General features: G+C 44.9%; 1 protein-coding gene across 5 annotated transcripts in view; it reads left to right on the top strand.

Moving 5' to 3' along the window:
* Usp20-33 (Ubiquitin specific protease 20/33) overlaps nt 1-23,123 on the top strand; it is a 105,959-nt gene extending 82,836 nt beyond the window's left edge. For 4 of the 5 annotated variants that reach the window (XM_050195887.3, XM_055063621.2, XM_050195886.3 and 1 more), the window contains 5 exons: nt 1,568-1,676; nt 6,940-7,045; nt 17,191-17,271; nt 17,413-17,535; nt 22,989-23,123. In XM_050195887.3, coding sequence (XP_050051844.1) covers nt 1,568-1,676; nt 6,940-7,045; nt 17,191-17,271; nt 17,413-17,535; nt 22,989-23,038 — 469 coding nt within the window. In that variant the 3' untranslated portion in view covers nt 23,039-23,123. Of the gene's footprint in view, nt 1-1,567; nt 1,677-6,939; nt 7,046-8,850; nt 9,042-17,190; nt 17,272-17,412; nt 17,536-22,988 lie in introns of those variants that run through there. The other variant, XR_008609316.2, reaches the window with a different exon arrangement.
* The last annotated feature ends 575 nt before the right edge of the window (nt 23,124-23,698 follow it).

Here is a 23,698-nt window from a genome sequence, read left to right on the forward strand (position 1 = left end):
TGGAGACAATGGAGTACATATTTCTAGAATGCCCCATGTACCGCGACGAGAGACAATTTTTTGAGCAACAAATGGACATGATTTGCCACGATCCATTAACATTACCGAGCATCTTAGGTCCAATGCCCAGTCCTTCAAAACAGCAGCGGGTTTTGGATTTATTGTTCAAATACCTGTCAGAAATGGTTCTAATAGGAAAGCTTTAAAAATCAAACATTTCATATAGAAAAGCCTAAGTTTACCCGCCATGTCACCTGTATATATCAGTGTCAGGTCCACTTGCACATTTCATATTTACTTTTATTCTCTTTTTCTCCCACTCTCCTCTGGAATCCTTTAATACCATTCCCCATCCCTATACAGAGTAGCATGCCAGCGGTTGTATACAACACGCCGGCAAAATTGTTTTTCTATTTGGTCTCTCTCTCTCTCTCTCTCTCACTATGTTTCAGCTATTCAATGTTGAATGCTTTGTCATTGATATAGCCAAGGTTGAACCATGTTGGCTGTGTTATTGGGAACTGTTGTGTTGTCAAACCTGAAAGGACATGGGCTTCAAATTACTGAGGAAAAATTACAAATTGATAAGTTTTCACTAATGGCATTGAAAGACTTTATTTATGACTTGGCAAGCTCCCAGTGGGTTTCTGTGTCATGCATTCTGTGGCACCTTAAAGGGACACTAAAGGCTAATATGAAGTCAAGCTAAAGTGATGGATTAGTGCTCGAGAATCCCTAAGGCATCAATATTCTCGTGAACAGAGCCTTCATAATCGAGAAATTGAGGTAAATGCAGGACATGGTTAGAGACTCCCCCAGGACATTCAAGCACTTGCCCGATGACGAAAGCACTCCTCAGTTAAATTTTGTCGCTAGTACTCAACCATTTCCTTGTATTAAAAGACGAAATAAAATGCTACTTGTCCAGTTCTATTTCATTTTTTAGAAAAAAGAACTCATTGAAATTACCCTCGATGACGACACGGGTGGTCGAAAGGTTTCATTTTCACTCGACTCCGTGCCGTCCACGCTTTAGCGTTTCACTAGTTTCGTTATTGCGCAGTGCTGCGCTGGTTTTGCTGGCTCACGACACTCGCGAAAACTGCAAGTAGCAGAGAATTCAACTTCCGTATGATGTCGTGGGATGCCTGAATGGTCTATGCCACTTGACCAAAAAGCAGCTGCAGTGGTGAATCCACCGCACTGTCTTGGCTCCGTAGCACCTTCTGTCGAGCAGGGTTTTACTCACCGATGGCAGAAAAGGGTGCTGATGGCGAATGCAACATCACCACTCCTATTGTTGGGTGGCGGGAGATTTGAATTTTGAAAAAGGTATTTGAACTCTTCAGACGCAATTTTTTCGTGAAGTAAGTCTTTTCTTGGCATGAAACAAGCGTTGCGAGGTTTCTGGAATGGTAGTTAAGCAGTCCACGTCGACTTAGTATTTGCCTTTAGTGTCTTTACACACCGCATGGAATCTTAATAATTTTATTTTTACACAGCAACACTGAGATAAGCTTTGCCATTTCTGCCTGTGCATTAGTCATCTGCCTTTGTATTAATGCAGATTCGGAGGAGGTCCTGCCTGCACCCATCTCTACACCTGTCCCACATGTGCAAGTGAGCGTGAAGCTCTAGAGAGGAGGCGCAAAGCTGAGCTGGACACCTTCATCACAGTAAGCAAGGCCCCTTGCAGGGATAGAACATGTCTGGTATTCTGAGCAGCTAATTGCTTTTATAGGTGGATCGAAATAGTACTATTATATGAAAACTAAATCTTTGAATGTGTCCTTTAAAACTTGTCCTGCATAGTTCAAAACAATTTAGACATGACGGTAATTGCAATTACATTGGAGAAAGTGATGTCTCTATTTCAAAGCAGTGCCATTCCAAATGTTGCTACTATTTCAGTGGGTTATATAGTTTTGTGCTAAACACTTAAAAAGCTGATGTAAAAATCACTTTACAGGAAAAGACTGGGACAGAGGGCTGAACTGCAAAAGTTTAATGAACCATTCACATACAAATATGCATAGCCATGAGCACTTTGGCTTGTTGATATACCATTTCAGAGAGGACATTTGTAGCACTGGTATGTGGGGAGAAATAATACTGGAGACAGACCGCTAACTTCCAACTGCATTTTCATTACTGGAAACGGCAATCTATACATATCAGCAGACACATGGCATGCACGACTCATCACATTCACAGTCATTGCAGCCATTTGTCACTCATTAACACAGTAGTGGTGCTCACACTGGCAGCCATTCAGAGCTGTTTCTGACGTTGCTGTGGCGATTTGAGCCCTCGTTTCGCCCGTAATGTGTGTCTCGTATATGAGACCGTTAACGGGACATTGTACGCGGTTCTTAATTATACGGGCGCATTGGCACCATGCACCAAGAAGTGTAGAAAAGCCATGTGTGTTGAAAAGAAAAGCATTAAGATAAAGGAACTCCGAAAGTTGAGGGGACATTAAAAACCAACAACAGCGCTGGGGTCTATCTAAAATTTTGAAGCCCTGCTGGTAAACTTACTAGGCGCGTCTGGACTTGTACTGTGACCGGAGACTGCATGTGTGTGTGTAAATTATGGAACACGTGCTATGCCCCGTAACAGTGACACCTTTCTCTGCTTGGTATGCTTCTCTGCATAATATGGCTGTATAGTGATGAAGCTAACTGTACCAGGCACGTATCCAGGATTTTCTTTCAGGGGGGGTAATATCCAAGGTAATATTTCTATAAAAATGAGGGAGGGGGTACCTTTACTAGTACAAGCGTGAATAATGCCTACTGTTCGCCATAAAGACGTGTAAACTCGCAAAAGAGAAATGGAGAAATGAAATAAGGCGTACCTGTGTGTATCACAGGTACACCTGTGAGATGCACCTCTCCTCTACTTAACAAGGAAACACATCAAATGGACTCGCGCAGGAAAGAAGTGCAGGAAGAACACTGTCAAGAACAAGTAAACAAGTGAAAGTCTAAAATAAAGATTTCTAGTAGTGTTTTTTGAATTAGGTCTGGAAGAATTATAGAGAAATATAAATTTGCGGAACAATCATAATTCTTTTGAATCCATCATTTACTGCTCTGCCAAGTGTCAAAACTGACTCGTATTGTTATTAGGAAGTTGCGTAACGATGCGCCGGACACTACAGTTCTAGACTTACTGCACCCACCGCAGAAAGTTGGAAAAACACCCACATAAGCACAGCAGAGAAGTGGCTACGTCAGGTGGCTTGACTGATAACTGTAAAAGCGTCATTCAAAACTCATGGAATCATTCTCCACTTTCGGCGGCGTTTTCTCTACTTCCTTTTTAAACAAAAATATGTTGATCCATAAATGTTTTCACTAACAACAGTTAAATTTCCTCATTTTTGCTTTTCCTTCCAGTTTGGCTGTTGCCTCGGCTCTCTCCCATAGTAGATTGCGTAATTTCTGAACTCCTTGTGACTCTTGTTTCCGGTTGCCAATTTGCGCGAAAAATGCTGTACAATTAGTGAAAAAAAACAGACTAGGTAATGGGTGACATTCATATTGCTTATGGGTTTAACAGTTAATGCAGGGTTTGATGAAGGACGCTGTTTCGCATGATCTTATTTTCCACCTTTCTAACTCGTATCATGGTCGTATCCCGGGTATATGGTTCCAATCATCTGCCACCCAGGGTTGCGGCGAGCCATCACTCAAGGAAATAATGAAGCAAAAGGAAAAGTTAAATGTAACTGACGTTTTCTCCGGCTGCAACTCGTTCCAAGAGCATACAGACCAGCTTACAATGAACTGAATCCCTTTCCTGGCCCCTGGATGAGTCTAAACAAAGGTTGAACTAACGAAGGAACAGCGATGTGCATGACTGTTACAATAGCTGGTGACAAAAATTGTGTTGGGCATTAAAAAATAAGGTAAAATAATATAATTAAAACAGCAAACTACGACCTGCCTGCTGCAAATAGATGGTGACAACTGAACGCATCTTGAGTTAATCGCACGGGCACCGAATCGATGAGAAAACTGGCCTTCACACCCCAGGAGATGCCGATAACTATCGCCATCCAAAAGGAGTGAAAGAGGCAGCAAAATGTTGACCGCCGAATAGCTGTCAAGTCTCAAGATTTATGCGGCTGCGCTTTGGGAATGCGTGTAAGGAGTGGTGGCGTAGGAAGGGGGGGGGGAGGCACCCTCCGGGCCCCCCCCCCCCCCCCCCCCCCCTTGGGTACGTGCTTGAACTGTACAGGCACATAGTGCCAAGTGAATCAACAGCGTGTTTCAGCGTTTTTTCTGCCTTTTGGTGAACTGTCTCGTCAGGATTTAATTAACGGATGTCGACTGTACTGCTGTTTCTGCTTGACTCAGTGACCAAATTAGCAAATGGTCATGCAGTCATAGTCAAATTATTGCACGACTTGCTGTAAGCTGTCCGAAATTTTAGTCGTCCTTATACATTAAGACTATAGAGCTAGTGGTGGTGCCGCGGGGCTGTCCGAATGATTGGTGTCCAAATAGAACCCCGCTGTTACGTTCCTCACTGCTGCGTTTTCCCGGCTGCTACGTCATTTTCATCCGGTCCCGGCATAGCTTCCATAGGATCCAATGTATAAGGAACCCCGCTGTTACGTAGTAGCTGTGAAAACGTTCCCGCATGATGCGTCGCAACCCGAACCCGCCTGGGCTAAAGTAGGCAACACGCTCCAACCGCCATTTTGGCTTTTGACAAGTTTTGACTGGGCTTGTCCGGGCTTGGCTATGGAACTGGCTGCAAGAAGCCGCACGCCAGTTCGAGAGGCCACCACTAGGTCAAGCCTGTGGCATGTGGCGTGTTTCGCGTCCAAGCCTTGGGGTGGCGCCACCATCGAAACGACGACAGCGCACCACCGGCGGCGGTAATCGAAAGGCCAGCTAAGCCTTTATTATGGAAACTTTATTTGCAACGCATCAAATCAGCACGCACAGAAAAACATTTATATCTGAAATTATAAACTTTTCGAAGCAAATTCAGCCTAAACGCTTAAAATTTTTATAACGTGACTTCCCTAATGGTTAACTGCGAGAGAGAGAGAGAGAGAGAGAGCAGGCATTCTGGACCAGAAGACGAACAGTCATGACAGAATTCGCCGTTGTAAAAGCTACGTGTTTCTGCTCAAACAGGAGGCACTCGCTCAAATCAAGGTGCAGTTTATGAATATTGTGAAAGAAGTGGCGTGACATCTTCACCTACAAAATTGTAGGGACTTTAGCAACATACCAGCGTGGGACGGCTTTATGTGGTCGGATGTATTTCTTCCCTCAGCGGCGGACAGCTTGTGTTCACCAGAAATGTGTGGCGAGACTGTACGTAGTATCTTTTTGCACATAAACAACTATGCATGTTACGCACCAGTATATCTTCTGAAACGCTATTCACGCGCTTTTTATTTCATGTAAACATCGATGATGTTCTAATAAAGCTGTTTATTGGCAGCAAGTTAGTGCGATTAGCGTCGTGATTTCTCTCGGCCTATGCAGCAGTGCCAACCTTCAAATGTAATTGTACAAGTAATTCTGAGTCCTAAATAAGAATATATATATAGTGGGATATACCTGGCCAAAGCAAGAGGGCAGCGCAAGAGCGATAGCAGAAGCAGACGACGCCGGTGTCGGTCGTCTGCTGTGCGGTATTCCTCACAAGCGTCATTGCGCTTTCAATACACATGTAACTTTCTAAGCAACTAGAAATTATTCAGACGTCGCCTTTCATTTTTAAATTTAGATTGAAAGGGAATAATATTCAAAACATTATCTATTATTACTAAGTAAACATTTTTCTGGTATCAGTGCAACTACCGTTAAAATCCAGGCGGCGCTAGCGTCGCCTGCGAAAATCGGCCCCATTGGCCTTATGGGAATGTCACGGGCTTGACTAGGTGGCCATTCGTGAAAAATGCTCTCACTATCATCACTAATTACGGTCACCGCATGGTTTGTTGGACGGGTCGACTCACGGAGGAAGGAAACTCGGGAGAGGCCCTGACGTCACTCTTCGTGAAGCTATAGCTAAAGGGAAGCCGGAGGTTGGCGTTGCTCATGGCGTTGCTCCGCCTATCGGGCCAGCTCTCCTCTCGTTTACATTTCTCGCGAAACCACGCCGCGCTGCGCGCAACCGGGCTGCTCGGACGCACGCGCTCCGCAGCAATACTAAACAATCGTTAGCGCGTTAGCATGATTACGCCAAAGAAGGCAAAATTTCCCGCGGATATTCATTCGTCTGTTGCCATTGCCGTGGCACGGTGACGATGAGGAGCACGAGCCGCATGATGCCGGGGAGTTGCCAGATCCTAGATTTGGAGAAGCCGTCGTGGCTCTAGACCTCCTCCGCAGGTACGTCGCACTTCACAGCGACGCTGACAGCAATGCGGCCTTCCAGGCTATTGAGAAACGTGTGGTGATTTCCAGCGAGCGAAAGAAACGGCAAGCCACCATTCTAGACTTTTTTTAATTTCTAAGCGCACTCTGTGCAAATAAATTGTCTATAGTTGAAGCTGCACTTTTTTCATTCATTTTCGGAGCTTTCCTCACTGTTGCGTTTTCCCGGCTGTTACGTTTTTTTTCCTCGGTCCGGTGAAAAACGTATGAACGGGGTTCCACTTAATCGGTAGTTGACTATACCCTTTAGTTGACAGTGAATTGCTCATCTTTGTTTCCTTCCCTTGTCTCTCAGTAGGGCTGTGTTTGTTTCCAAGAAATGCTTCGTTTTTTAATCGTCAATTGTACACTAGATCTTTTATAACAGCACATAAGGGATAACTTCGACATTATAGCAAGTTTTTCTGTAATGGGAGTGAGTGATTTGCTTCAAAAAATTGATACCATTCATGCTCTACTGTTAAAGCTGTATTAGACATTCTAATGTTTGTATGTCATCACCAACTTTAGTTTTCTTGTGTTGCAGCTGAACCGAGAATTTCAACAAAACCAGGACAGCCCTGGGATGGTCTATGCAGTCAGCATGGCCTGGTTTAAGCAGTGGGAAGCCTTTGTGCGACGCAAGGATACAGGTGGGTGCTTTACTTGCTTTTCCAGTTCATTGCGGTCTACAAGAGGCAGCTTGCTCGTTTTGGGCTTATTAAATGTTTCTGTACCTCGTGCCAATAAAGGTTGCCACCTGGCTGGTTTTCCACTGGCACAGCCAGTTTTTCCATCATCATGCTGGCTGTCTGTTTGGCCTGCACACCGGCACGCCATTTGTTGATATCCCCTAAATTGGCACATGCACTGTAAGCGTTGTCGGGTATTCATACATAGCAAACAACTAAATTGTTGCAAGTCTATTTATTCAAAATTTTATCTGAAGTTGTAAGACTGAGTGGTCCATCTGGTCACTTTCATTTTTTCTTCCGCACTTTCTCCTATGAGCCCAAGCATAACTTCTGCTTGTCTCGATACACCTTCTCAGTGTCCATCCACTGTTTGCACTTAACATGCAAGCTGGAACAACCAGTTTAAGACATATGAGTGAAATGAACATACATTAATGCAGCTTTTTGCCCAATCTTTCACCTTAGTGAACATACATTGATTGTTCTGCTAAATGTGTACCAGATTTTATATAAAGCCTTTCAATAAATTTCATTCATGTAAAGTTTGTACTGATGTATCGCTACTTTATATTTTTGTTTATATTTTTGCATACAGTACTAAGTGTAACAAACACGGCCGGGCTCTTTTTTTACACGCCCAGGCTGTTTGTTTTTTTCTGGTCTTTTTTTTTCCAAAGCTGACAGCCCTATGTGCCAGGTGCAGATTCAAGGGCAGTGCAGCACAGAACTACAGTGACTCCTGAAAAAAGTTGAACTTATTTTCTGTGGAAAATTTTTTTAATTAAACAGCCTAGTTAAACCTGAGTAAATGTTATGTCAGTACACACGATGGAGAGCTTACAATTACACTCAATGGACCACCTACTTTTTCCTTTAGCTTTAAATAGACTACTTTAGATAGGTCAGCACCACCTGTGGCACCAAGGGCATTATGAGAACTTTGATGGTCAGTTTTAGTTTTGAAGGGCATGTTCTGTGAAGCTAGACACTGCATCCACGGTGGGGTGCCACAACAAGTTCTCTTGCCTTTGAAACGCTCGGGACAGCCGCATGCTGTGATTAGTCTGTGGGCTACGTAAGCTCCAGGCTCGTGGGCATGGTGACAGCTCAAGCTCACATAGCGCTTCAACACACACAAAATGCCTTGTGTTGTCTGTGCATGCTGACCCTATGCATGATAATGTATAGGGTCAGCAGCCGATATTTAGCGTGCGCCTCCTAGGCACTTGTTCTTGCGGCTAGTGTTAGCGTCAGCGTAACCGAGCGAAAGATAAAAGAGCGAACATGGAGTGTGGCTGGGGATGAAAGACGCGAGGAAAAAAGCGGAGGAGGAGGGTAAGGTGAAAGCATGAGAAGAGTAGCGCACATCGTCTCGGAGGTCTGTCCGCGGTGGCTGCTGTGAATAATCTGTGAATATCTGTGAAAGATAAAAAGCAGGCTATAATTTGCAGGATTTATCGCTGTCAGAATTTAAAGCTCTATTGCATTCACCTCTTTAGAGTGCATTTATGAATGGTAAAGGGCCCTTGAAACAGTTTGGACAAATTTTGTAAACGCGTACGGTAGAGCTAAAGTTAATCATTCGCACCACAAATTGTGTGGAACGTCTCATATTAAGAGAGCTACGGATCATTACAAGTTACCCTCCTCCATAGTCATGCATTTTCTCTTCAACTCGTTCGCCGAGTGATCGGGGCTAAGCTCCGCCTTCACTAGCACTGCGTCAGGATGGCGCGTCATGTTGTCGACTTCCGGTTCTCTAGGAGCAAGCGCAGGAAGCCTCTCCAAACTCTCCGTCAGCTGCTTGGCAGTCGACCCCAAGCGAGCGCTATCGAAGCAGCGTGCGTTGCAAGCATTCTGTTGCAGTGCCGAATGTGCCGAATTCCGGTAACTACAGGAGAACTGGGCCTTTCGATGGATTGCTGGAGGCATAAACTCAAGCTGATGAAGGAACGTACGTGAGCATCCTGATTGGTCTGCACGGTCCAGCCACCCGTTGGCGCAAAGCTTAACCAGCCAAACAAAGTGCTAATATTGCTCTAACCAAGTGTAAAACATTTTAAATATTTACAAAAACAACGTGTTAACGATTAAACTCCTGCGAAAAATTTACACCAAAGAAGAATACATTTCGTTACTGCTACTGTGCATGGTTGAGCTCCGTGCCACCAGGTGGCTGCACCGTGCAGACCACTCACATTTGTGCTTCTGCTCATCCCGTGAAACGACACTGTTGAACGGCCAGGCCCTGTCCCCTTGCGCTTGCGTTTACCCTAATACCGGACTCGCGAAACGCTATTGCATTAGTAATCTTCCGGTGTAAAGTGACTGCCTCAAACGCACAAATACTGGTGCCAATTGGATAGCGGCAGTCCGATCCGCTGCAGCCAGTCCGCTCATCTGCTGCCTTGCAAAGGGACACGATGTTGCAGCTTGACATATTTCCAGTCGCTACATTTGCAGTCCACAACGTAACAAAGTCTAATCATAGTGCTCGCGAAAAGACTGAGACCGACCCTGTCCGCGGAGCTCTCATCAAAATGGAGCATGTTGTAACACAAGCAGACGACTCTTGCTGTGTGCCGGAAGTGCTTAAATGTAGTGAGAAATTGTTCTTGTGCATTCTCTTTCAGTTACTTTCTTTCTATAGAAACAAATTAACTAACATTCCAACTATTACGAACATCATTTGTTCACCATAAAGGTGGAAAAATTATTGATGACGTGCCCTGGGCAGCCAATCGGATAGCTCGCCCTACTGACGTCGATTGGTTGATTTACATCATATGGCTAGGGGTGGCTGAAAATTCCACCGAGCAGTGTGCTGCGATCGGCAGCAATGTACATTTTTAAAACCTTATAATAAATTACACGCTTTACGCGAAGCAATTAGATGCATCAATTAATGATCAGAAGGACCGACTCTAATGACTCGGTACATTTGTACAAAATCATCAAAATCGTTTCAGGGTCCCTTTAATAATATATGCAGTTTCTTTTCTTTTTTATGTATTCATGTATGTTATGAAGTGCATATCATTTACTTATTTCATTGCCGCAATATCTTTGTATTATCATTACTTCTGCAAATATTTTCTTTCTTTTTCATATATTGTATAACTGCGATGCTTTATGGCCACTGTATAAATACTATATTATATAAGGTGCTTCAAGTGCTATTCCACACAGCCATATTGTACCTAAGCTGGGGACATATTCTCAAGGTGCGTCAGTGCAGCTTTTTTCCCTCATCGACCTCCATTTACCACTCCATTGTAAGTGTGTGCGTGTGTACATGGAAACCATTAAATCAAATCAAATTGCGCCCTCCCATCAGCCACACGCTGCCTTTTGCGATCTCCAGATTAGCGAGGCAGTCGTGCAACACTTCGCTCCATTTGAAACATGCCGCACAAGACAGATTGTCCGCGCCAGCCAGTATATCGCGAAATGAAAACATGTATCGGGCTGCGCTCATATTTCGCATTAGGGAGTATTGTACAGGGTTCATGCGGGTCCTTGAAAAACCCTTGAATTTCAAAAGATCGTTTTCAAGGCCTTGAAAGTCCTGGAATTTCCCAAATTTTTATTTTTGATAAACTTCCAGTAATTGTGATTGAGAAAATTTCAACCCTCCTGAATTCCCACTGCGATTTTGTTAAAAATATGGTGTAAGTTTCGTACAAAGTCAAGTAAGCATGTGCCTAGCTGACGCTTGTGAACGTCTGGCCAGAATGACACTGGCTTGCCCACCGTTTCCTCTCGCCCATTTCCTGTGCTACTTTCCAGTTGAGTAGAGAAATGGCGGCCACTATGTGTGCACTTGGCGCAGTCAGTGCCAGCTCTGGCGCAATCGAATGAGGACATTTTGTGTGTGTTTAGCGCTTGCGTGTGCGGTTGTATTGTCAAGTTTTGTGCACGTGTAACACTTATGCATGCATGTGCGGTTCCATCATGCCATTTTGTGTGCATGTAGCGCTCATCTGTGTATGTGCGGTTGTATCGCGAGATTTAGTACACATGTAGCCCTTGGGTGTGCATGTACAGCGGTATCATGACATTTTGTGCACCTGCAGCATAGTGTACGCCAGTAAACGTGCTTGCCAACAATGCCCGGAAAATGCAAATTTCTGCGGTCATGGCTGAACAACGACAACTACCGAGAGTGGCTTGCACCGGACATGTCAAATCCGCACAAGGTAAAATGCAAAGTTTGCTGTAAGTGTTTCGACATCACTGCCATGGGCGGGAGTCGGCACTAAAAAGTCACCTAAAAAGCGCAAAGCATAGAGAGCACATGCAAGCCACTGGGAGTAGCTGCATGATAAGGAGCTTCCTGACGATCTCTGAATGTTAAGCAAATGAACCACAGCCAGGGCCATCGCAGCCGTCAAACTTGATGGATGTATGCAAGAAGCATGAACTCGTGATTGACGCAAAAATTTTTGTGCACATTGAAGGTTATAACATCGCACTATTCATATCATTCGTCATCACAGGTGAATGGATCGTTTCAGAGGATGTTTCCAAGCAGTGAGGTGGCACATTCTTTCACATGCGAAGAGCAGAAGTGCTCGTATATCGCGTGCCGCGGTTTGAGGCCATTTTTTCTTTCCTCTGTGCAGCGGGACATAGAGAAAAGCGACTACATGTTGTCTTGTTCGAAGAGTCTCTGAATGAGAATTGCCAGCAAAAGCAAACGGATGTTCATCTAAGGTACTGGGATGCATCACAGTCGGTCACCATACGCTACTTCACATCTGTGTTTATGGGCCATGCCAGGGCTGAAGATCTGCAAGAAAAACTACTTGGTGCCTTAGAACCACTTCCGTTACATAAAATAGTGCAAGTATCAATGGACTGACCCAATGTGAATCCCAAGGCATTCAAAGGCCTGCAGGAGCACCTACAGAAGAACAATCAGGTGAGGTGCTTAGACTTGGGCAGCTGTAGCTTGCACACTGTGCATAATGCCTACGAGGCAGGTCTTGCAGCAAGCAAATGGAGCTTGGACATTTTGCTCTCAAGTATGAGCAGGCTGTTTTTTGATGCACCTGCCCGGAGAGAAGACTTTGTAGCTGTCACCGGACCAACTCTGTTTTCTCTCAAGTTCTGTGCACATCGGCGATGACCTTCCAGCCATTTTTGACACACTTTCAGACAGATAAGCCAGTTATGTTCTTTTTGGCAAAGGACCTTGAGAATATTGTCAGAAAACTGCTAACAAAGTTTCTCAAGTCTTCTGTTCTCTGTTTATCAGTGAAAATCACTGGCCTCCTGAAGAATGAGTTTGAAGATTTAAACAACCATGTGCCACTCGAGAAGATAGATGTTGGTCACACAGCCAAGCAGCTTCTTAAAAGCCACACAGTAAGTGTGAAAGCCGCATTTGCATTTCGCATGCAGTGCAAGGAGTTTCTTCTAAGTTTCACAAAAAAGATCCTGGAAAAGAGCCCCCTGCGATATCCCATTGTGAGAGGCCTCTCTTCACTAGACCCCAGGCAGATGTCATCGAAGCTGGATGAGTATCTGGAAGGCTTAAAGAAAGTTCCGGATGCACTCATTTCAGCAGAGAGAATCCATGAGCATTCAAGGGATACTGTGCTTGCACAGTTCATTGAGCTGCTACAGGAGCGCAAACATGAGTTCCAGCTATTTGAAAGGAGCTCGCATACACTTGACAAGTTTTTCTATGAACTTTTAAAGGGTGGCTCAGCATATGCTGAGCTTTGGAGGATTGTAAAACTGCTGCTTACACTTAGTCATGGCCAAGCAAGTGTAGAGAGAGGATTCAGCATGAATTGCCAGGTTTCAGTAGAGAACATGAAAGAAATGTCTCGCATTTCACAGCGCATTATCTGTGAGGCTGTAAACAAAGCAGGTGGCATTTTCGATGTGCCCATCACAAAGGAATTGAGAGCATCTGTGGCTTCTGCGAGGAACCAATACTGTGCCTTTTTGGAAACACTGAAAAAGCAGGAGCGTGATGATGTGAAACAGAGGAAGAAATGCTGCATTGATGAAGAGATTGAAACTCTCAGAAGGAAGAAAAAGAAACTAGAAGCCGCTATTGCAGAATGGACAGCTTCAGCAGACCCAAATGCAGAAAAAGTGGAGGCAACCAGTGACCTGACTTGCATCATGAAGTCTTTAAACTGCCTAAGGAAGACTGCCAAGAGCAAGCAGCAGGATATCTTGGACATTGACGTAAAAATTCAGGAGAAGCAAAATGAGGCCACCTAAGGACTGAGGGAGTGTTTGCTTGGTTGATCTTCTTTAGCGAGTAAATGTTTGCACCTTCTAACTCACTGAAAGTGGTCCGTGTAACTCTCACAAACAGTGATGAATAATGGTAAAAAAAATGAAGTATCGCTGGAGCCGTAGTTTTGTCTGAAGACAAGTTTCTTTGTTAAAACGTTGGCTGCAGCGACAATCCCCTTTTTCAGCGAATTCTCATCATTTCGAGCCTTTGTCTACTCCTGAACATCTGTCTATGTAGATTTCTAACAGAGAATGTGGTCCTTGAAAATCCACACGCAGGGCCTTGAAAGTCCTTGAAAACCCTTGAATTTTTGTCATATACACCAGCATGAACCCTGTTGTAATTTTTATTGCGAAAGCAATACTGCTCACACTTTCGGCCCATGAGTGGTCGTGGCGCCTCTTTACACAGCTGCGCGTCACGTGACCGTGTGACGTCACGCCAGACCGACAGACGGGGCCCCAGCTCGCGGCATTGATGGTGGAGGCGAAGCCTTGCTCGCCGCTGCTGCGGCGTTACCGAGAGAGAGGGCGCTCGCTGGTGTGACGTCATGCTAGGAGGATAAATGGGGCTACAGCTCGGCTCCTCGCAGTGGTCGGCGCGCTGCCTTGCTCTATGTCGGATGATGTATAGCCATAAGTTTAACAAAGGGCAACCATGTCCACACCATCAGCCGAACCAAAGCGCAGCCAAAGGTATTGCTTTCGCAATCTTCCAGGCTTAACCAAGCTAAGCCTTCAGCCAATTTTTTTTGTCTCTTCTTTTGTTTTTTTCGTGGGTTCTTCTTCTACACTCGCCAATACAACCACTGTTCTGTGAGAAAAGTCTGAGAAGCGCATAAAAGACTTGTAAACATTATCGGATGACTGTTGCATTTAGTCGGTGTTGTGCAATGTTTTGTGAATAAATGTGCTTTTGCGTGCTGTTAAAGATAACGAACACTTGCAGGAACCTCGTAGCTGTTACCACTGCACCAAGATGTATTTTTCAGCACAGGCTTAGAAGGAAGTGCGAGCAGCAGGCAATGTTTACATGCAATTTGTTGGTGGCCCTTGCCAACTTGTCAAGATGTGTTGAAAGACATGTTCACAGATATCTGTTCAAAGTCAGGGTGTCTACCAACCAGGAAAACTGGGAATTCTCAGGGATGTTGTGGAAAAACAAAAACTCGGGGAAAACTCAGGGAATTTGTGCTTCAATCAGGGAAAATTAGCTGTCATTTTATTGAAAGAGAACGAAAGTTGCCTTACTGCTGGCTCGAGTAAAAGAAAGGAATTATAACGAACCGTCTTTGATGCCGTGTCGTTGGCTGGAGGAGTTGCCAGTGTACAGTCATTTACCGCTTTTCCCAACGCCCAATAATGCGGACAGCTTCGCGACACCACCACGTACCCCATAGAGTCAATGTATAAAGAACGTCTGTTATTTCAGACGCAAAAACCCTTCGCCGTCCAATTTTCCCGACTTCTTGGCACGACCGCAGGTCCGAAACAGCATTAATCAAAGCCACCCACACCATTTTGATTATCTTGCCGCCTCGAACCAGCGCTCTCGCACGCAGATGCGCTGGCAGCCGTAACCACCACCGCGGCAATGCTAGGCTTAGCTGCTTCGACGTTCGCTATTAAGGTTCTTGCCGTTTGGTGCCGTGTTTTTCATTTAAAGAATTCGCAGCTCTCAGTAATGGCACCGACTCCGCCTCTGTAATCCTCATGATTGGCTTCGAAGCTTAGGAATCATGGCACGTTGCATAATGCCTGTTCCCGAAAGGCAGCTTCGCCTCAGCACAGCGATGTTACGCGGTGAAGCGTACGTGAAGTATTGCGGTGAACCTTAACAAGCGTGGGAAGGGGCAATTGTCACGGGACACAGTACGCATTCCATAATCATACACCAGTGCAACCGCCGTCTCCCGTCACAGTACGAGCACCGATATGCATAATAAGTGTACTGGCAGGCCTTCAGAGCTTTTTCAGATGTGCCTGTGAGGATTTGAGCCCTTTAGGGCAGTAAAAGACAGGCATTCATTTTTTCGGACGTTTGCGTGGCCCCTAGGAAGTACGAAAAATCGGACGTTGACTGTACAAATGGCGAAAAGGATGCTTCAAATAGTCTGTGGGGCAAACGCGCGGTGGAACAAGCACAAGGACAGAAATGACCATCGCATTGAGGAATGATCGGGAAAGGAACTGTGCCGCCTCTTCTTTGAAGGAGCTTGAGCTCAAGAAGCAAAGTGTTGGCTGACGCTAAGATACAGGTGACCCTCATCTAAACTAAAATAAACTCTTGAAAGCAGTGAAACACAAAACAGAGCCATTGTGCGTGGGCTAAGAGTATGTGAGAACAGTTGAGGTTGACTTTCCAGCTGCTGAGAAAATCTCACTTATGACAAAGTTTGGGCCGAATATCAATGGTCTTGTTATCACTTGATAGAAATAGCTCATTTTCAAGATATTTGCTTTTGTGTGCATCTCTTTTTATTCCTATTTGAGAATGTTCGACTCTATGTACAATAGGCTTTATCATTTTTTTTTTTCGAATATATTTTATTTGCTGTCCATTTTACACTCCCCTACCTTCAGTTTCCTATTTTTAGTAAAATAAACACTACTCCTTACTGCTCAAACTGGATTAAGTTTTTTTTTTCTTTTTTTAATGCTTACTTGAGAGTGACAGCATCGGGTGACGTGGTGTCTGTCTTGACATAAAATAAAGTTCTGTGTCGCTCAGGGAAAACCTGGGAAACTCGGGGAATTTGAATATGTCAACTTGGTAGATACCCTGAAAATAAAATTTTATCTATTCTAACTGGCATGAGGCGTAATCCAGTGCATAGCACACATGGCTAAGAGCCCCACAAGAAACTGTGTACGTACCCAGTCAACTTAAACGTGATTGCTGTCAGAATGTCTCCACGCATATGAGCAGCTGAACTGCAACAAGGTACTAGTAGTGTAAAACCAACACCATGTTTTGATGGTGTGCCACTGTCTTCTCGGCAGCATGTCGTGGCTGTGCATTTCATGTGTTTAGCAAAAGCAGGCCGCAACTCACAAGCTTGACTGCATACACCTGGCAGGAAAAAGCAGGTCCCCTCACCCCCATCCCCTCGCGCGCACTTGCGTTATCGCAAGCTCACTCCCCTCCTCCTCTTTCCCTTTGCTCACACGGGAAGGCAACACTCCTGAAGCCACCATCTTTCTTCTCTTACCTTCGCACACCTTCACTCGCACCTGAAGCACACATTAGGGTGCGATAGGGTCTTATCACTCTTCGACTTCATACGGAACATGACGCTGCTCCACTTCGGCATTCGCTCTTGTCACACAGCCCGCAATTTGAGAGGTGTGTTTGCAAACAACCGCTTGTAATTCTGTCATTTCACCATCTGCGTCTGCGGAACGTTCCATTTATTGTCTCAGCATTCCTTTGTGGCGGCAGTGAAATTTTTTTATATTGAAATGGCATCCAAACACTTTGTTACATTGAGGTTCTAAACACATAGCGTTCTATAAACAAGAGGTTGTGAAAAGTTGAATACTTCGTTACACTGAGGTTTAACTATATCTTTCTTTAATAAGATATAGCACGAGGGAGCATGCTGGACAGTATAAGGAGTGTCCTAAGCAATAAAGTGATGATCTACATTCACTCACGTCCTTTTTAAAACCTACTGTACCTTCTATAAAAGGTATATAAGGTGCAATTTTTTAGCCCACTCTTTCATAGACTTCTAATGGTTTTTTTGCAACTATGGTATCAGAATGCAAGGAGTGTCCTTCTCTCCAAGTATAGTGCAAGCCCAACAACTCCAAATGAAATGTGGACCCTGTTCTTGCAGAGGCTCCTGGTCCCATCGACAACTGGTGCATCTGTGCTGCTCCCAGGGGTTCAGGCTCCCTCCAGCAGAGCTTGCGACCTGGTAAGATCTTTTATGTGCCTCCCTTTTGGTAGAACGCTGGCACACTGTAATGCAATATCTGCCAGAGTGACCAAAACCTGATCATTTTAGGAAGTGCTTTTGGGCAATTTTGTTTCAATCATCCTTTGTGCACATCCCTAGGGAGTGACTATGGCTCCCTCTCGGAGGCCATGTGGCAGTTCCTGCAGGGCAGCTACGGAGGGGGACCGCAAGTTGTCTTGCACACACGCACAGCAAACCCTCCTAGTCAGCCGGCTCCGCCAGGTGAGGCAAATACTATATTGTATGTAATACTTGGGGGGAGGGGCGTCTCTATTGATACCTGAAAGGGGCCCTGGAATGCTTTTTATTGATATCGAGAAATGCATTTGACATTAAAATATGCTATTTCAGAAATATTTTGCAGCAAAAGTGCTTCAGTGCGTTCTGCAGAAGCAGAGTTATTGGCAGTCAATGATAGACTATGATCCCCTTCACAGTGCTCGCACTCTTTCATCAATGCTTTCCATTGCGAAGGCTATGGCAGAGCGGGGCCTACAACTCCTGCCGACTGAACGTCACCATGGTGCGCACTTAAAATTTGATTTTAGATGTTCACACAAACGGCTCTGCAGTTGAACCTACATATAACGGCCCCACTTAAAAGAAACTTTTGCTTAAAACGAACGAGAGCTGTGCGACCGTCAAAATATACATTATTTTAATGGTATAAAATCACACGTATAATGAACGTCTTAGAGCCATGCCGATCGGTTACAGCGAACGGACAGCGTAAACCCGCCTCCACGATGCAAAATAATGACAACCTCCGACCCTTTTGCACGCGCAGTCTTTTTTCCCAAGCCTCTTCGGAGGTGAACTGTCCGTTTCATGCCCCTCTACCCTCTCCTTGCTCTCACGCACTGCCCACGAGTGCCGGCGTGTGGCATACAATATCGCCCTCTCGCCTGGCCTCTCAACTCCGCTCCCCTCTCCTCATTCTTTCTTGCACTCCCTCACTGTCTCAGCACGCTAAAGTTCAGAAGTTTTGTTTTCTGGCTGTTACCGCGAGCAGGCCTCTCCACACTAGTCTCCATGCTTCCTCACTTCTGCACTTCGTTCTAGTAAGGCCCGAGTTGTAATTCAGAATGGTGGGCGGGAATGCCTCGCCTGCAGCAGTCGCGAAACAAAAAGCGCTGAACATGGCAACGAAGCGAGCAATTTTGAAGGAACTGTCTCAAGGGGCTAAAAACTGCGAGTTGGTGAAGAAGTACAGCGTATCTAAATCAACCATCTCGACGATTCTAAAGAACAAGGAAAAGATTGCCAGCTGTGCCGCTGACTCGACGAACAGAAAGCGCCTGCGGAAAGCCACCTTTGCGGATGTAGAGGACACCCTGCTTAAAGATACACGGAGCAGGACATGTATCAACACAGACGGACCTGCTTTATTTTATCAGATGTTGACAGACAACATGCATGCCATGAAAGGCGACTCATGTGCTGGCGGCAAGCACAGTAAGGTGCGTGTTACAATACTTCTGTGCACTAATAGGGATGGCAGCAGCCGGCGCGTGCCCTTTGCCCTTTGTAATCGGACGGAAAATCAAAGAAGCTGCATTGCTTTCGGAGCTGTGTACATGTGCGCTACAGGCGCAATACTAAGGCATGGATGACACGGCGTTTATTCGCAGAGTGGCTAGGCAAGAGTTTGACAACGACATGCAGAGGCAAGGAAGGCGCGTACTCCCCATGCTTGACAACTGCTCAGCGCACACCGTGGGAACTTCTCTGACAGCAGTTACTCTACTTTTCCTGCCACCCAATACCACTTCGAAGTGCAGCTGATTGATTTGGGCATAATACGTGCATTTAAGGCATCGTATAGATGCCACATTGTGGAGCACTTGCTCATCGCTGTTGACTGCCCGGCCGCCAACTTGCCATTTCGATTTTCTCTGTATTCAGCCGTTGAGATGGCAAAGGGAGCCTGGGCAGAGGTGGCGGCCACTTGCATGCAGAACTGTTTCCGCAAGGCTTCAAGGCCAGCTTCAAGGCCAGCTTCATCGACGCAGTGCCTGATGCCGAGCCTGATGCTTCCAAATATGATCGGTCCGGCGGCGATTTGTGGCAGCGTGTCGTCGACTCCGACATGGGGGGGCTACAACACTAATTGGGATTACTTTATTTCTGCTGACGCTTATATTGTGGAACCGTACACGGACGAGGGCATCGCTTGCGTAGTGAGGGCAGAGAGCGACGCGGAGAAATCGGATGACGATGAAACGTCGGAGCTAGCACCCATAAGCGTGCCTGTAGCAATGGGCTGAGGTAACTTGAGACAACTTGTCTATGCCAAGGGCCTCGTCGAAGAGCACGCTTCTTCTGCTTTAAATAAACTGGAGACTGCCCTCATCAGATCTGCACTGCAGAAACAGATGAGCATCGCAAACTTCTTTGCAAATAAATAAATTTTGTGTTTTGACTAGCCACTTTTCTTTTTCTTTTTACGCTGTCATCCGCTTACTACGAACTTCGGGGTATAACGAACAGGCGCCGCGTAACGCTCAGGTTCGTTATAAGTGGACTCAACTGTACTTCCGATTTTGGCACCTCTGAGGCGCCAAACTCAGAGGCTATCTCTCAGCTTATGGTGGAGTTCACAGTGTCTCCAAAAGTGTCTCATCCCTTTGCTGTGCTCTGGTGTACTAGATAGCTATGCATGACTGTGTTTTCTCGCACCGAGTGGCATGAGTAGCACATTTTCTTTCGCACTTACCTTTATGACAATTGCACAATTTCCAAGGGTCGAATGAAACATTTTGTTTTTGTTCATGCGAGTAAGTCGAGTGCGTGCACGTCGGCTGAGTGAAATAGCCACATTTAAATTGTGCATTTTGTGCAGTAGGTCAATATGAAGTGAAGTCTGTCAAGGCGTCTAGCCTTGATCTGCCAAGAGTGCGTGCGCGCTGGCAAGCGTACATCTGATATCACCTTAAGTTTCACATGGTTCGAGGCTAGTTGAGTGTTCAAAACTAATAGAAATTAGCAAGGCCAGACAGCTACCACACTGATAAGCCAAAGTGTTGCCAAAGTTTAATTCCCAAGTAGGCAGGCGCTGCCGAGCTAGCAGAAGAAGTTGGCGATAGTGCGGTGATCATACTCTTGAAGTACATAATTCTTTCAAAATTTGAAACGCAAGATTTTCGCTTACTTCAGCCTGTTTATTAAACTGCGTCAGCAAATATGCACGCTAACAGCAGGAAGAAGCACACTGACCCAAACACCCTTCTTGGTTGATGTCAGCTATTGGCCAATAGCAGCTGTATATGGAACTCTGCTGTGTGACGAAATATGGCAGCCCTAAAAGAGTGAGAAGGGTTCTGTTGAAAAGAGTGTGTTTGAGAAAAAGGTGACTGCGCTCCACTTGCGAGCTTCAAGCCCTATGCACAATTGCAAGATTTGGCTGAGATGTTCACAGCAGCGTATGTTATCGGGACTGTTGTTTTACACCAAGCCTGAGGGTTCGTTCAGGACCCTTTTAAGAGTCAGCTGTTTTATCTTTTTTCTCAACTTTGATCTGTTATTAAAGTACAAGTTCAGCTTAACATCAGTTAGTTAATAGGGAGTTTTAGAAATAGAGGACCCAAAGTTATGGGACACTATCGGTCAGGCATACAAAATAATGCAGAGAGAGTACAAAAGAACAACAAAGCCATATGAAGGTGTTTGAGTCTTTGGGTATGCAGTGCCGCTTGGGGGCACTTTTTCTGAAACTCGCTATTCATGCACACAAATCTGAGTTCACAGGGCAACTAAATTTTTGGAGGAGGATATTCAAGGATATTCGAGGAGAGTCAAAGTAGTATGGTTCTGCAGTAGACCACTTTTCAAGTTTGCAGCATCTCATGGTGAACACTTGCTTTGGTACAACTGGACACACATTCTCTGCAGTGAGAATGTGCATCAAGACTATTTTCTATGCAGTATCTTTCTTTACCAGCTGGATTACTGTCATGTGTGCTGCCAGTATGTCGACTGCAGTGCACTTTTTTCTCACAGACTCGTGATCTCTTCTTGAACTAAACCTGTGCAAGAAAAATTTGTTTATAAGTGGAGCAGCTAATAGCAGATGGAGTGCACTATTATGGGTCATTTGTCGGTGTTCTCTCACGTTAAGCATTAAGGGCATCGAAACACTGGTGGTTGGTCTTGCTTAGTTGTTTAGGAGGGACATGTTTTAAGCATAAAAGAAAGTGTTTTGATCATACTTTACACTTTGCAAAACTACTGATTGAAGGAAAGGGAAAAGGAAGAAAGTGTCTCGGAAAGAGAAGGCATGCTGTGAGGAGCAGAAGCTGCAACTGATGAGAGAGCCCTGATTTTATGGCAAAAGCAAGAGACTGCAGGGCCACGTGATGGTTCTCTAGGCTGGCCACATCCACTCTCTTCATGGTAGAGGTGCTTCACCCATGTCATTTCATGTGCTGGCAGTCAGACATCACATGTCAGGTCGTGGGTCTAACAGGTTTCTTGTAGTCTGAGGAGATGTGGCCATGGCTTCTTTGTATATTGTCTGCATCATCACATTTTCGTGGTTTTCCGTAATCATCAAGCTAAGAAATTGTCTTGGTTATGCATTTTTACTCTAGTCTGAAACAATAAGAATGTGTTCACATTTAGGTGCATTAGAGTCCTGACGTACAGGGTGTCCCAGCTAACTTTAGCCAGAGTTTAAAAATATGCAAATGCCATGTAGTTGGCCAGAACAAAGGTAATGTTGTTTGCTATCGCTTCAAGATGCTCAAACTATTTTTTTCATTCTGCCTAATTAGATAAAAAGTGTCAATGAGAAAATTGTAGAGCATCATGAAAAACTCCCGATACAGCTTTCTGCTGCTCAATATGTGCTACTTAAGTGTTTTTCCTAGTGTGAAAGAAGCCTGCGAATGCACGTTAAGTGCCTCGAGCGGCCAGTCGCGCAGCAATTTTGCTTGCATATTATGCAGCATGCATTTATGCAGCACGTATTGAGCAACAGAAAGCTGTATCGAGAGTTTTTCATGTCGCTCTACAATTTTCTCATTTGACACTTTTCGTCAATTCATCATCATCATCATCATCATCATCAGCCTAGTTACGCCCACTGCAGGGCAAAGGCCTCTCCCATACTTCTCCAGCTATCCCGGTCACGTACTAATTGTGGCCATGTTGTCCCTGCAAACTTCTTAATCTCATCCGCCCACCTAGCTTTCTGCCTCCCCCTACTACGCTTCCCTTCCCTTGGAATCCAGTCCGTAACCCTTAATGATTTGTTAAATTGATTAATTAAGACGAATTATCTGATTAGGCGGAATGAAAATATAGTTTGAGTATCTCCAAGTGACGGCAAACAAAATTACCTTTTTTCTCTCCAGCTACGTGGCATTTGCATATTTTTAACTCTGGCTAAAGTTTGCTGGGACACCCTGTACAACAAAGCATGACTCAATAAATTATGCGATTTCGTGAAAGCAGTGCAGCCTTCAAAGCTGCATGGCTTAAACATGAATGCTGCTTACAGGTAAATGGTTCCTATAGTGAAGGAACCAACACTGCCACCATTTATTAAATGATTTTTTTTCATTAATGCGTACTGCTGTGTGGCTTCCTGTAAAGTGTAGGTGCTAATAAAAATTTGCATTCTTACTCCCCAGTTGTGTAGATAAAATTAGCATAACTGTGATCTTCTCTCCTAGGTGCCGCCAAGCAGACAAGCAATGAGGAAACTCCCGAAGAGTCCTTGTAGGCAGCAACCCTTGGCAGAGCATTTTTCTTGTACATAGATGTCCACAATAAATCTACACTGCAGATTCCTCAGCACACAGCAATAAGCATGTCTGGATTTTCTTTCCCTCCCCTCCGTCTTTATCCTATTCCTTTTAATGCTTGGTGTGATATTATTGGAATTGAATGACCACCTGTTTATGGCAAACTGATGTTCTTAGTTGAAGTTGTAAGTGAGGAGCTTGAGAAATCCTGTGTGAGAGTGTTGGTGCTCATGGAGACCAAACTGCTTTCTTATTAACTCAAGTGATTGAAGGGATAAATAAGATTGAGGCTTGTAAAAAACATGTCTCTTCTCTGCTCTTAAAGGGACCCTGAAACGATTTTGACGATTTTCTACAAACGTACTGAGTCGTTAGAGTAGGTCCTTCTGATCATTAATTGCCACATGTAAGTGCTCCACGTAAAGCGTGTAATTTATTATAAGGATTTAAAAATGCACATCGCAGCCGATCGCAGCACACTGCTCGGCGGAATTTTAAGCCGCCCCTACCCATATGACCGAAATCACCCATATGATGTCAGTGGGGCGAGCTATCCGATTGGCTGACCAGGGCGCGTGATCGATAATTTTTCCAACTTTATGGTAAATAAATGATGCTCGTAATAGTTGGAATGTTTG

This window comes from Dermacentor andersoni, chromosome 1 (genome assembly GCF_023375885.2).
Source record: "Dermacentor andersoni chromosome 1, qqDerAnde1_hic_scaffold, whole genome shotgun sequence".
NCBI classification, from domain to species: Eukaryota; Metazoa; Arthropoda; class Arachnida; order Ixodida; family Ixodidae; genus Dermacentor; species Dermacentor andersoni.